At 34.2% G+C, this 15,640-nt stretch overlaps 2 protein-coding genes across 2 annotated transcripts; both read left to right on the top strand.

Annotated features, from left to right (window-relative positions):
• The first annotated feature begins 7,564 nt into the window (after positions 1 to 7,564).
• LOC131635404 (pectinesterase inhibitor 9-like) lies at positions 7,565 to 8,516 on the top strand. Its single transcript, XM_058906024.1, has one exon. It carries the CDS (start codon positions 7,668 to 7,670, stop codon positions 8,385 to 8,387), a length of 720 nt encoding a protein of 239 aa, XP_058762007.1. The 5' UTR covers positions 7,565 to 7,667; the 3' UTR covers positions 8,388 to 8,516.
• A 5,976-nt stretch (positions 8,517 to 14,492) lies between these two features.
• On the top strand, positions 14,493 to 15,416 carry LOC131635406 (uncharacterized). The gene has a single exon (XM_058906026.1). It carries the CDS (start codon positions 14,493 to 14,495, stop codon positions 15,414 to 15,416), a length of 924 nt encoding a protein of 307 aa, XP_058762009.1.
• Positions 15,417 to 15,640: the final 224 nt, after the last annotated feature.

The following is a 15,640-nucleotide window of genomic DNA, read 5'->3' as shown; positions in this document are numbered from 1 at the left end:
GATGGCTAGAAAGGGGGAGAAGTGATAGATGATGTGGAGATGAGTAAGGATAATGATTCTAAAGTGTAAATCTTCACCTGTTGTTTGGCTTCTTTTGTGGCTAGAAAGGGAGAGAAGTGATAGATGATGATGATTTGGGTTGATGATTTGGCTGTTGATTTGGTTGCTGTTATTCTGTTTGGTTCCTTGTTTGTACTATGAGCAAGATGTTGTTGGCTAACAGAATTTATTCTGTTTTTGGATCCTTGTTTCTATTGGCTGCTGCGTGTACTCTGATCTCTGATGGTATCATCTATTATTGTTTTAGCCAAAAATTCGCCAAAGGGGGAGTTTGTAGATGTTTTTGATTGGCTGTATTTTTTGGTAAAACAAATAGTGTCTTTACTCATGTCAAGACCGGTGTCATGACATGCATTGTTTTGAAGTTTTTCTTGTGCAGGTTTTTACTGATGTCAAGACCGATGTCATGACATCCGAAGCTGCTGTGTTTTACTATGTTCGCGTTATGGTTATTTGATCTGTTAAGTCTTTGCGCGCTTCTTTTGGAAACTTTGGATATTGTTTTGTTTCAGAACAATGGTATGCGATGGATCTTTGCCTTATGGAAATGGTTTTAATTAGGTTTAAAATTATTATTGGATCCAAGGCCCAGCTGCTGCAAGGTTTTATATATCAAATGAAGAAGCTGCTGGAGATATGTTTTTTTAGGGTTTGCCGTCCAGAAGTGTGTTGTGTTGTTCCTCTGTGTACTAGATTTCTTGTAAGCCAAACAATCATCATGATGATTGTCTTGGTCTAGGTGTTTTTGTTTTGAGTTGTAAAAAGTACTCAAAGCTTTTAAGCAAGAGTACTATTGTTCTTGATCAAAGCTTTTAAGCAAGATCAAGGTGTGTTTTGAAGAGTGTCTTCTTTTACTTTTCGTCTGTTAGTTTTTCATCACTGCTGTGATTGAGGGGGAGTGAGTAGGAGCTCTGGTCTAGCTGTTTAGATTGAAGTTGCATTGGGTAGATATTAAGTGAAAGGCGTAATATTGAGTTGTATTACCTTGAATTAATATTACTTATAGTGGACTTCCTCCCTGGCTTGGTAGCCCCCAGATGTAGGTGTGTTTGCACCGAACTGGGTTAACAATTTTCCTGTGCTGTTTACTGTTTACTGTTTACTCTTTGTTCATTTGTTTAAAAACATTCAGATAGTGATGTCGTGACATCGTGTAAGACATCGCGTGTCTGAGTCCAGAATTTCAAAATGGGATGATCCAACCTCCCCATCTACTCGCATGGTTTTAGTACAGTGGCAAGGACTCAACCCGGAAGACACTAGCTAGGAAACATGGCCTCAATTTTCTGCTACTTATCACCTTGAGGACAAGGTGGTTTTTCCAGCCCCGGGTGATGTTAGCAACCTAATCACTATCTGCACCACAAACCAGGATTCCAACATTGATGCAGAGCCCATTGCAATTGCCCAGCCCAGTAACAAATGAGTATCCACACGCAGCAAGTCCAAACCAAAACACCTCAATGACTATGTTTAAAATACTACAGCTGGCAATACAAGCATCTTTTATCCTAGGATTCTAGAAGAATAACAACTCAGCATATCTAGTATTTGGTATTTTTCTATTAGGATATTTTGTAAGAATCTAGTAGCAATCCCTAAAAGTTAGGCAGACCATTGGATTGATTTAATGATTGCAATCTGAATTGTATGCAACTGCTATATAAACAGAGCAGAAAACTAAATAAAGCAAGCAATATTTCCCTTTCTATTACCTGCAAAAGGAGGTCCCTTGTCCTAAAACTCAAGGCTTTTTCTATTCTTTTGTTCTAACACCTAACATTACAGGTTCAATGTGATGATTGGGATAGCTTCTAATAGGTATATAGAAACTGTTTGGGGTGGTAGTTTGGTTGGAAAGTGTTTGGTCTGAATTTTGGTAAGTTATGAGCTTAAATGAAGCTTTAATGGAGTGAAAATGGTGAATTTTGGTTAAGGGACCTTTGAGAGGTAAAGGAAGGTATAAACACCTTCTAAATGATGTTTAGAAGTTGTCTAAACCTTTAGTTGACACCCAGAACTTGTGGAACTCAAAATCACTATGAAAATGCAAAGACTGAGAAAATGAAAATTTCAAGTGAGGTGGTAACTTGGAGAATTCGGGTGTAATTGATCAAGGGAGTAATGCCCTCTATTTATAGGCAAGATTTAGGGTTTGTGAAGGGAAAAAACTTTAAAGTTTGAAGCTCACGTGTGATCTTGTACCATCTTGCTTGTTTATGAAGAAATGAGAAAGTTATGGTTCCCATGGTGAGGTACAAAGCTTTAAGCATGTTTTCTCTAACCTTCTTATTTTATTTCATAACATAGGCAAGACAACCAAATCCAGTTGTATATCGAAATCTGCGTCGAGGATCAGCTGCAGCCAGAATTCCTAAGAAAAAAACAGAGGCAAGACCATGTTAATTTATTCCTCTATTTTGTGTTATTCTTTTCTTTTCGGAATATACATGTCTCTATTGTTAATGTTAACAACTTTCTACTAAGGAGTTATTGAGAACTATTACGTTCTTAACATATGCTAATGCTACACAGGTATTTTACGATTGGATCCATTTTACTTGGTAGATTTCAGTTTATGTATAACTTGGAAAATCAAAGTTGTCATGATAATGATGCTACTTTTTGTGGTTATCTTAGAATTCAATCAAGTTTGTGAAGCAAGTAGTTCTAGAAGATGAAACTAAGTTCTTCGAAGTTGATAACAATGAGATGATAACAATGACGGCAAAAATATAATTTACCTTGATGATAATAAACCAAGTTCTTCAAAGTTGGGGTATGAGCACTTAAGTTTTCTGCAGAAAGAAGTGTGAATGCCATCAGTAAGAGGCGTGAGAAAACAATGAGCAAAACTGATATTTTCATCATCTTTTTAATCTTATTCATTATCTTCACTTGGTAGACCTATTTATAACAATTTTTGTTCTTTGAGCTACAACTTGTTGGAGAAAACATGTTATCTTAGCTAGTGGTACATGCATTGCATGCATTGTCTTGTTGTCCTCATCTTTTATGGTTGCCAATTTTAACTATCTTAATACAATTTTTGACATAGAATAAAATCTTCTTAACTGATTCGTGAATTTGATTCTTCTTCGAATAAAGAGGAATTATGCGGGTTAGAGAAGCATTGTTCCGTCCATCAATGTCCACGGAAAATTGTGACTAAAATAGTGAGTGTTAGAACCATCCATTCATTGGCATTCTTTCTGTTTAATGTTCTTTTGAATGTTATTTGTATTTTCTATGTTGCAGGTGAATTTGTTAGCTGTTGCAAATGAATTTGTTCAACATGCTGCGGTCAATGCTCTTGTCTTAATTTTAGAGTTTGTGTTCATTACTGTACGAAATGCTCTTAGTGGTTTTGCTGAGGTTATGGTTATGCATACTTTATGATATTTATGATTTCTTGTGATGATTTGCAGTGGAATAATTGGTATGAATAATCCTTTCAAAAGTCTTGAGTGTGTATACTATAGGGAGGTAGTTCTTCTATCCCGCTTTTAGGTTAGGCTAAAAATGCTCTCTCGAGAGAAATTGTATTACATACTTTGGAGAGATCTAGTCCTATTTAGCATTCTGTAACCACTCTTATGAGCTATCACAAATTGACTCAGGTTTTAGTTTTGTTTTTATAATTGACTTAGTTATAAAGTTTAAAATGATTCTAATCACCTATTAGTTTTTTAACAGAGGAGGTCACTTGGAAGTACTTTAGCTAGTGGTTTTGTTTTGGATCTTTTCTCAAGCATTCTGATTGTATTTTTTCGTAGCTATGGTAGTTTCCACGAAAGTGTTTTCACAGATATTTTTCTCCATCTGCTTTTAAATCTGATGACAACAGTGGAAAAACATGATTGTGCTCCATCTGATTTTAAGGTAAGAGTTATTGCTGATATATTTACGGATATTTTGTTTTTTGTTGGTGACACATGTTTTAAAATCAATTAAAATCTAGTACTGGTTGACGAATCTGTGTCGATGTCGTGTTGCCGGTTTTTGTGTTTTATACGACATCATAATATAATTGTGGTTACTGTTGCAGGTATGGAACATGAGCAATCATGGTTGTGCCCGCACATGATTCACGTGATTCTGAATTTGCTTTGAAATATGATATTCCTGTTCGCTGGGTTGTGATTCCAGATGATAAAAGTATTAAAGAATCTGGAAAGGCTTTTCCAGGTGAAGGAATTATTGTAAACTGATCAGATTCGTTAATGGGGCTTGACATTAATGGCATGTGTAGCAAAGAAGCTGCTCAAAAAGTCCTTGATTGGGCAGAGCAAGATGGAAATGGAAAGAGAAAGGTTCATATCTCAAATTATAATTAGCTAATGTTCATTTTATTGGAATGTTGTTTTTAATGGTTTGTATAATATGAATACATTGTTCATTCTTCAGGTGAACTTAATGTATTAGTTTCTTTCAATTTGATTCTACTCAGCAGAATTTTTTGTATCTTAAAGTGAGTTATGTGCAGGGTTGCTAGCATTAGCAATTTCACACTTTTTAAGGTTGACAATTGTTGGAGCATCTTTATCCATGCCAAATTAGATGCTTTCTTAAAATCAATCAAGTAGTTAATTGCTTCGTAAATAACTTGTTAGCATGATTGTAGAAATATGAAGAAAAGAAATCTGCTACTAGGGTGTAATGTAACATATGAAATAGATATGAAATAGGGTGTAAATGAAATTAAATATAATATAATTTGTTCATTCATAAAGAGTTTAAATTATATTTAAAAAGGGTGTAACTAAGAACGTATTTACACTCGATTTTTATTAAAATAGGGTGTAACTAAAAACATATTTACACCCGATTTTTATTAAAATAGAGTGTAATTAAGAACGTATTTATACCTTATTTTTATTAAAATAGGGTGTAACTAAGAATTTATTTACACTCGATTTTTATTAAACTAGGGTGTAACTAAGAACGTATTTACACCCGATTTTTATTAAAATAGGGTGTAATTAAGAACATATTTACACCCGATTTTTATTAATATAGGGCATAACTTAGAACGTATTTACACCTGATTTTTATTTAAAAAGGGACTAATATAGCATGTATTTACACCCGATTTTAAACGGGTGTAAATTCGTTAGACATTTCTCACTCGTTGAATATACACCCGATTTTTATTATAAAAAAACGGGTGTAAATTTAATAAAAAATGGGTGTAAATTAACCTTTTTGTACTAGTGATGCGTCCATTATAGACAAAATACTCTAAGGAAGTTGTCAGCCAAGTTCTTCCTCAATGGTGGCGTGTTGTACAAGAGAAACTATGATTCTGTATTGCTCAGATGCGTGGATAGACACAAAGCAGCAAAGATCATAGAAGAAGTACACGAAGGTTCCTTCGGGTTATATTCTAGTGGGCATACGATGGCCAAGAAAATCTTGAGAGCGGGTTATTATTGGTCCACCATGAAGACTGATTTCTATAATCATGCCAAATTTTTTTTATAAGTGCAAGATTTACGTACACAAAGTGCCTGTGCCTCCAGTTCCTCTAAACGTCTTGACTTCTCCTTGACCATTTTCCATGTGGGGCATTGATATGATTGGGCGTATTGAACCGACTGCTTCCAATGGACATTGTTTCATCATGTTTGCCATCGATTATTTTACCAATTAGGTAGAAGTTGCGTTGTATGCAAATGTCACTAAGCAGATGGTTGCCCATTTTATTAAGAAAGAAATAATCTGTCAATATGGGATTTGAGAAAAGATCATTACTGACTATGGATGTAATATCAATAACAAGATGATGAAGGAGCTATGTGAGAGCTTCAAGATTAAATATCACAATTCTTCTCCTTACATGCCAAAGAAAAACGGCGCAATTGAGGCATCCAACAAGAATATCAAGACGATTGTGCAAAAGATGGTGGTTACATACAAGTATTGGCATGAGATGTTGTCATTCGCTTTGCATGGTTACCGTACTTCAGGATGCACCTCAATAAGGGCAACCCCTTTCTCTTTGGTGTATGGTATGGAAGCAGTCCCGCCTGTGGAAGTTGATATTATATATTTCTAGCACCGAACTAAAAATTTACAAATAACTTATACAATTACATAATTAATCAATCTATCTATAATAATTAAAACAATAAACCTAACTTCACAGTGTCAGGATATTCGATTTTCAGTTTTGTAGGGGTGCAAATAGTTCTTCCTAGAAATCTTAATCTTATCTTCGAGAGTTTTATTTTTTTAGGTAGTAGGTCGAAGTTTAGGGTGTTTTTCTATGATCCGACATGCTATGGTACCATCCCATTTGTCGAAGAATTAGAAAAAACTGTCTCATTTCGAGTCTATCAAATGGTCCATACCGGTTTGGACCATTTGAAAGACTTGAAATGAGATTGTGTTTTCTAATTATTCGACAATGTGAAATAAGTGGAGGAGAAAAGTATTTTTGTCTTGTAAATAATTTCTGCATAGATCATTAGGGAACTCTTGCACCTTTTACATAATGACATCAGAACCCTATCATTTAAACTAATCAACAGTGGATTGAGATTTCGATCAAGTTTAGAGTGATTGTGATACCTTACTCTTTTTTAGATGGTCTATGATCCGATGTTGTTGGTTCAGGTGACTTGAGATCTAGCTATTAATCCTTCTATAGGGTGTAGCTCTTAAAGGACAGTTTTTCTTGAAATGACTTTAATTTGTGGTTTTTTTTTTTACTTTTTAGTTTTTTCTTCTTCTATTTGTATTTGTTTGATTTCTTTACTGTAGTTTTGATACATTTTGTGTCAATTGTCTGCTTGTTTGGATAATATTAGTTTTCCCTGAAAAAATACTTGAAATTGTTTGTCGAGTTTATTTCTTAATTAAAACATGTGAAGATTATATGTCAAACTCATGCAACCCTTCTTAAAAGAGTTGCTTTATTAACACATTTGCCCCACTTGCAACCATTATGAACCCTTTCAAGACACATTTTAATTTTGGAGCTATCCTGATTTGCCAACCAGTTGTATCAAGTTAATTAGTGCATGTGTTTTATATTAACTTATACTTTTCCGGTGGACAAAGGCCCGTTAGTAACGCCGCATAAGTTCCTTGTTGCACCATGAATGAGCAAACAAAATCATCAATAATCACTTATTAAAACCTTTCCCCTGCATACTACTATGCGTGTCTCCCTCATATGCATCATGCATGCAATGATAGTCCCTTTTTTTCCTCAATACGCTTAGACAGATAATGGTATTTGGTCAAAACCTTCATTGATTATTGCATGTGGCACTAATTAAAATCATGTGTAATGTTTATTGAACAATAGATGATGTAGATATTAATTAATTAATTATCATCTTCATTTAGCTATAATAATTAATAGCTAATCCATCTTTATCGTTAATTCTAATGAGAATTATACTATTCTTTTCACCGACCATCTTAATCAAGTAATCTTAGTGTTCTTTATTGCAACCCTAGTTGTGCTTTCTATATAAGAACCATTACCCATGTCATTTCATATTCAACCAATTATAAGCTTTGAAAACTCTCTCATTTGTTTGTCAAAATATAATTTATCTTTTGCTCTCAAGCTTCACATATCATCAAAGAAAAAGATGGCACAGCTAAACCTAACAATCATGGTCATTTTCCTCTCAATATTCTCATGTCTTGCACGAAAAGAACCATCATTAGCCCATCATAACTCTCAAACTATTCAAAATAAAACCCAAACTCAAACTCAAACCCAAACCCAAACCCGAACAAAAACAATGGAGTACATAGAGTCCTCGTGCCAAGGAACCCGGTATCCAGATCTATGCATCCGTTCGTTAGCCTCATTCGCCAAATATTCATCCATAAACGGACCTGACCACTTAGCCCACATAGCCCTTTCAGTAAGCCTAGTCAAAGCACTTCAAACAAGAGGCTACTTGTTAAAAATTGTTAAAGAAATCGAAGAAATCAACAACGGTAGCCAACCTGGTTACGTGTACTTAACCATGCAAGATTGCGAGAAACAAATCAGCGATAGTGTTGATCAACTTAGCCAAGCGATTAAAGAGCTTCGTAGGGTGAACAAAGGTATGATTATTGATGATAAAATGTTGTGGCATATAAGTAACGTCGAGACATGGGTGAGTACTGCTTTAACAGATGCTAGCTATTGTGTTCAATCGTTTCCTGGTCATAGGATGAGTAAGAGGACTGCTACTATTAAGGTTAAGGCACAGAATGTTGCTGAGGTTACTAGTAATGGACTTGCTTTGTTTCATAGATATGCTGCTAAATATAGAGCAGCAGCAGCTGCTAGAGCTGCCAAGAAATTACCATAATCAATAGAATCTCAAAACTTTGGTTCATGTAGATGATCATGATACTTTCTTTTATGTTTTTTTTTTTTTTTTAATCTCAAGGTGAGATTCAATATAGTTTTTAACAAAGTGTGATATCAATTTTTTAAACTTTGGTTGTATAAATTAATGTATCCATGACAATAATAAAAGAAGTATTTGTTTGTATTGTCCAAGAAAAAGATTTTCATTAGATATCAATTTCTTTTTAGTTTGTCATTCAGATTAATTGGTTACTATGTTTGTCCCAAATTATAAGGATGATTTGAAGAAAAATAAGTCTCTATTAGAATAGATTTGTCTTGGTCCTAATAGGATCTTTTGATATTTTGACAATGACATTTTAAGAGAGCAATTTATTCTTGAGAGTTTGCTTAAATCTACGTATACTGTAATTTATACCATCTAAAGCAAAGTCCAAGAAAAATATTCTTAACTCCAAAGTAAATTATTTACTATTTAATTAATAAAGCGGTTTTTATAGGTAAAATATGAGTTTTCAAAAAGTTTTTGCAAGTAAAGAATCTCACTTTTTTGAATTGAAAGCATTGTGACATTAAAAAAAAGTAGTTAATCATTCCACCCATGGTTTTAATTTGCGGATGAAATTGCGGATGCGGGTGTTGCATTTGTGATTAATGCGGATGCGGATGCGGGTGTTGCATTTGTGATTATTGTGGTTACTGCGATGCGCATTACGTCTGTTGTAGCGTGAATTTCAATTGAGTAATGTTTGAAAGGCAGTGTTGAAAAATTTGAGTTCAAAGCCATTGGATTGACTTGACAAATTATTTCAGTGAAAGTCGCCACCGTACTTTATTGTTTCCAAAGGAAATGAGAAAAGAGCGAAATAAACGCAAAAAGAAGTTTTTAAAACAAAAACAATAAAAAAATATCCTAGATACGGGTGTTGACTATACAAGGGGAATGTGTTAGCACCCCTCATATTTGTGGTACTCCACATGAACCTTTTTGAAAATCTGTGTAAAAAGAGAATTGTGTGCAAAGAAAGGGTTTTGTTTGATTTTTTTAAAAATAAGCTCAGAAATACATTATATCTTGTGCCTACTGTTGCACCCCAATTTTTAACCACTGAGATCCCACCATATCTTAAACATTAGGATCATCATTTTCATCATAATCATCATGCATTTATCATTTGCTAATAAAAAATACAAAAATTGTTGTTTGTTGCTTGTGTCCTAAGACAAGAGACTGATCAAGAGAAGAAATTGAGCAAAGTGGGGTTTTGAGGCCCACAAAGAAGTTCAACATTCTTCTATGATTCAAAGATTTCTCCATTCAATATCAAGGCCCAAGGATAGGTCAATACAAGATCAATCACCTTCAAGTTCATCAGAAGCTCCAATTAGGGTTTTTGACCTAATTTCCACTAGAGGGTTGACTTTTAATCAGGAGATGGTTCCAAGACTATAAATATGATTCAAGGGCATCCAAATCAACATTATAGTCCATTCACATCATTCATTTTGGAAAAAGTCAACTGTATAAGTCAACCTTTGACTTTTGAGAAAAATAGTCAACCATGGACTTTTAAGGGCCCAAATCATCATCATATGGATATTGAAGACATTTGATCAAAGAAAATTTTGCTTACACACTCAAAAATCTCCCAACATGAAAGTTGTAGATCTTGGCAAAACAAACAACTTATCACAATGGAACTTTTTTCAAAAAGTGATTATTTTGAGAGATATGGAATTGAGAAGATAATTTTCTAAGACTTGGAAAATTTTTCAAGTGTTTTACTTGGATTTTTTTCTTAACTTTATGGTCATTTTTCTTAATGATCCAAAAGGAGTTTGAGGAAACTTTCAACTACTCATTTGAAGTATGTAACAAGGGCTTTCCAAAGAGCTAAGTAGCATGAAAATCCATGGCTCCATTCATGAGATACGATTTTGTCAATATGCCACCATGAACACTTGAAAATGAAGAAGAACATGAAGAAAGTGAAGAAGTTATGAACCAAACTTGTTCAAATTTGAAAGATTCCTTTCTTGCAGCCCATATAACTTGTTTAAGAAGCCATAATAAGAAGATTACACACTCTTTAGGGCTATGATCCAAGTGCTTAAGCCATTAACCATTGAATCATTCCATTTCAAGCATAAAGGTTACACTTCCATTCTAGTAAAGTGACTTTAATCACCAACAACTCTTGCATTGAGCTCCCAACTTGTTTCTTCTGTCCCAAAATCAATTTGAATCCCACAAGCAAGCCTCTAAGATCATATCAAAGTCCTTGTAAGCATGCTTAAAGTTTGTACTCACCATGGGAACCATAACTTTCTCATTTCTTCACAAAGAAGCAACATGCTACAAGATCACATGTGAGCTTCACAAACCCTAAATCTTGCCTATAAATAAAAGGCATTTCTCATTGCATCCCTTACACCAGAATTCTCCAAGTCCATAGTCACTTGAAATTCTCCATTTTCGCTTCTTTTCACTTTTATAGTGATTCCGAGTTCTAAGAGTTCTGGGTGTCAAACAAGAGTTTGAACAACTTCTAAACATCAATTAGAAGCTGTCCATACCTCTCTTAGCGTTTCAAACACTTCCAAACCAAAAATCACCTTTTAACCTCCATTAAAGATTTCTTTAAGCTCATAACGAGCCAAAGCTGAAACCAAACACTTTCAAACCAAAACAACCTTTCAAATAGCTTCTATTTATTATTTGGAAGCTATCCGTAACATCCAAACACTTGCCAAACACCTATTACCAGAAATCACCATTCAAAATTTCATAAAAAAGCCTCATAGAACCAAAGTTTGGAAATCAAGTTTTACTAGTGCGTTTTGAGGCCTTTTATGTTTGTTAGCTTCTAAACATCACATAGAAGCTAACCAAACATCTGTTTTGCATCTAGAACACCATTTTCATAGCTAACTCACCATAACTTTTTCAAGTTCTAGGTAAATTCGTGTTTTGTTTTGCAGGCATCTTCAAGAACTTTTGAGCATTGCGGAAGGTTCCCTAAGGTTCATAGAAGCTTTTTGAACACTTGAGGCATTCCCAGGTATACCACATTGCTCTCCAGACCTCCATTTTCAGAGGTATGTGACTTGATTTCGAGCTTCCTCAAAAGGAGCTCAATTTATGAGTTTCTTGTTACCAAAATGTTCTGTTTCACATAAGGAATGATAGCCCTAAGGTCCTGAACATTGATTGTTTAATTTAAGAGTTTAATTTTATTTTTAGGGTTCATACGAGTTTTAGTTAAATTCATGAGTTACAGTGTGAATAAATTTATGAAAATGGCATGGTTGATTTCGTGATGTTTTTCTGATCAGTTTAGAGTCTTATTTTGTCAAAAATGATGAAGATTTGAAGAAGTTAGAAATTCATCCATGGAGGTTTGTGTGCTTGGCTGAACGAAGAAGATAATGGCCATGGCGCCATCTCTTCATTTTAAAAATTGAGTTTGTTTTATTTTTAATTCAAGTTGATTCACTAACGAATAAATCGTTCACCACACTTGGTTATCACTCTCCCCTTAAAGCGCTTGTAACCCTTAGGTCAGGAGTTCGAATCCCCCTCACCCCAGACCCTTTTGATTTTATTTTTTTTTACATTCCATATGCATTTGTTTGATATTTGGTTAATTGAGTGGGCCTTATGATCAGTTGCAGCGCATGGCCCAGTGGCTTTGGCTTTAGACCTCAAACGTGAGGGCCTGGGTTCAAGCCCCTTCGAGGACAAAACCTAATTTTTTTTACTACTAATTTTTATCATTTTCTTTATAACTTTGAAAAATCATAAAAAAACGTATATTAGGTCTTTTTAATCCCTTCTTTTTTGTGTGTTTTATTTAATTGTGTATTTTAACACCATGATTAAAAAAACCCAAAAATATTTATTTTGTCATCATTTAAAAATTAATCAAAAACATGTTCTTTTATGTTTAAAAAAAATCAACTAAAAATTGTTTTATTTTGATTGATTCTTTTATAAAACTTTGTGGATGTTTGTTAAACATTGTTTAAGGATAGGTTAGAATGTCATTGACTTTATCATGTACCCTTATACAATTTCTCTTAAAGAAATTGGTATTTAACAATTAAAATTAATTAGGTTTAGGTGTATGTTTCAAAACCCTAATTTTTAAAACCCTAAATTGAAAAACCCTTAGGTTTAAAACCCTAATCAAAAAATTTGCCACGTGTTGATCTTTGTTTATCCATGTTTATTTATGCTTGTACATAATTGTTAATTTTCTAATCCATGCTTTGTACTTAAATGTTAAACATTGTCTTGTACATATACTTGTTGATTTTATGTCAATATGACTTGTACTTGTTATTATTGTTCACCTAACCCAATGTTTAATCATCACATTAATCATTCATCATTCATACATGATTTGAATCCAAGGGTTTAGATGCATTCATCTCTTGCTTGTTAACACTCACTTGTTTGTTCTTGTACATACATGAGGTATTTATTGTTAATTGTTTAAGCTTGATGTTTTATCCAAAGGATAGGAATGATATTGACTAAATTGTCAAGGTATTTAAATTATTTTCCAACCTCTTTTACTTTTGTGTTAAGTATTTTAAAGCTTTTCACTTGTTTATGGTTTAGTATTGTTATAGCTTAGCCAAAAACCCCTTTGTTTTGAAACCTTGGTATCAAGAATAGAATTATTCTCGGTGAAACTATTCTTGATCCATTGATCTTGTTTTTAAACCTTGGTGTTAAGAGATGAATTATTCCCGGTGAAACTTCTCTTAACCCATTGATTTTGTATTTTAAAGCTTGATCCTTCTTTGATTTGTTTTAAATTTGTTAAGTATTTTAAAGCTTGACCTTTTAAAACATATTAGGTATTTTAAAGCCTAATCCCTTTTTTAACTTGTTAAGTATTTTAAAACTTAACCTTTTAAACTTATTAGGTATTTTAAAGCCTAATCTTCTTTTAAACTAAATAAGTATTTTAAAGCTTAACCCTCATTTAAAAAAAACTTGTGATTATTTTAAAGCTCACACCCAAAAAGATTTTTGCCACTTTGGCCCCATTTTCCTTTTTAAAAAAAAAAGGAGGAACTACAGAAGCTCTGACTTCTCTATTGTACTTGAGGGGTATGTAGGACTAAGATGCGATATCTTATCGAGCTCACTTTCAAAACCTTCTCTTCCCATCCCCACCCTCTATTTCAAACAAGTTTTTCACATAGGATTTTCACAAAAAAGGGGTTACTTATAAACAAAAAGATAATAACATGAAAACAAAGAGGTTCCCATGGAGTACCATGGATATGAGGGGTGCTTAAAACCTTCCCCTTATATAACAAACCCTCCGTAGCCAGAACTCTGATAAGTTTATAAATTTTGATTTTAAAAACTTCTATGGGTTTTATTCGCTCTTTCACCCATTCCTTTTTGGAAATAATAAAGCGCGGTGGCGATTCTGTTAAAAATGAGCTAAGTCTTCCCATGACTCTAGTCTCACCAAATTCACCGCTACAGAAAAGTGATGACTCTGCTGGGGATACTGATCAAACTATTTGTGTATCTTTGGAAGGGTTGACCCAATCTTTGCTTTTGTTGTTATCTTCTTTTATTATCCTTTTTTTAACTTCTTATTTTTGTCTTTTATCTTTCCTATGTGTATACTTGTTATTTTATTGGATTGTATTGGGAAAGGGAGTCATGCCCCTTGCGGTGAGACAAATCCTAACCCGGATTTAGAGTGTACACTTATTATAGGAGACTGGTATAGTCCTTTTGATCTCGAGGGAGTAGTCCCAAAGAAGTCAATTTGAGATCCATCGCTCAGTGGAGGCCTCTTTGGAAGTAACTTTGTTGATCATGTAGTTGGGAATACATCGTTGCATTCAACTAGGCTGTAGAAGCTGGGACCCTAGAACCTTGATCTACAGGTACAAAATAACCATAGTACACACCTTTGGGATGGGTAGACCTTTGGCTCCATGCTCGTGACTTTGAACCCTCAAGCCCATGTTTTTGCTATGTTTGCATTCATTCATCCATGCATCTAAAAACATAATATCTTTCAAGGAATTAGAAGAAACTTTTTGTTTTGTAAACATTATAGGGATGGAACCTGAAAGAAGAAAAATCAAGAAATATACTTTCAAGAGTTTAGAGTTGGAAGAATTAAGAAAACTAGGATCTTTTATTGTTGATCAAGATAAGTTTTGTAGCAAGTATGGAAGACTGTTTTATCTCCTCAGAACCAATATGGAAGAAGGAATCCTCTCCACTTTGATTCAATTCTATGATTCATTGTATCATTGCTTCATCTTCCCTGATTATCAACTATTGCCTACCTTGGAAGAGTATTCAAGCATTATTGGGTTACCTATTATTGGGAGAATTCCTTTCACTGGTTTAGAACAAGATCTCAAGCCTTATGAGATTGCAAAATCTACTCATTTGAGAAAGGGAGAAATTGAAAAGAACATGGTTACTAAAGGAGGATTACTTGTGTTACCCGTTGAGTTCTTAATTGAGAAAGCTCTCACCTTGTCACAAGAAAGAAAGGAAGAAGACTTTGAAACTGTTTTTGCCTTGTTGGTGTATGGATTGTTCTTGTTCCCTAACATTAACAACTTTGTTGATATGAATGCCATCAAGATCTTTATGAAGAAGAATCATGTCCCTACCTTACTTGGGGACACTTACTATTCTATTCATCTCAGAAATTCCTGTGGAAAGGGAATGGTTACCTGTTGTACTCCTTTGCTATACAAGTGGTACATATCTCGTCTTCCTGACACCTTTGAATTCCTGAGCAAGAAAGAAGGATTGAAATGGTCACACAAGATCATGACTCTTACCAACACTGAGATTGTTTGGACAAACAATCACTTTTGTAGAATGAAGACCTTAGACTGTTGTGGTGATTTCCCTAATGTACCCCTCATTGGTACAAAAGGAGCAATCAACTATAGCCCCGTGTTAGCTCTTCATCAATTTGGATTTCCTATGGACAAAAGACCAAGGAGTAATTTATTATAAGGATTCTTTCTAGAAGAAAGAGTTGAGAACAAGGAATTTAGAGAAAGGATTTCTAATGCTTGGCATCCAAGCCATAGAAGAGAAATCAGAGATTGGAAGACCAAAGGGGATCTCTCTCTTGAGCCCTTTGATAGTTGGGTCACTACCAGAGCTGCTAAAATGAGAATGCCTATTCTCCCTGGAACATCTGCACCCCCAATTGAGGAGTATGTTCCACCCATTGT

Source organism: Vicia villosa, unplaced genomic scaffold (genome assembly GCF_029867415.1).
Source record: "Vicia villosa cultivar HV-30 ecotype Madison, WI unplaced genomic scaffold, Vvil1.0 ctg.001479F_1_1, whole genome shotgun sequence".
Taxonomy (NCBI): domain Eukaryota; kingdom Viridiplantae; phylum Streptophyta; class Magnoliopsida; order Fabales; family Fabaceae; genus Vicia; species Vicia villosa.
This window is presented reverse-complemented; position numbering and strand designations above follow the sequence as displayed.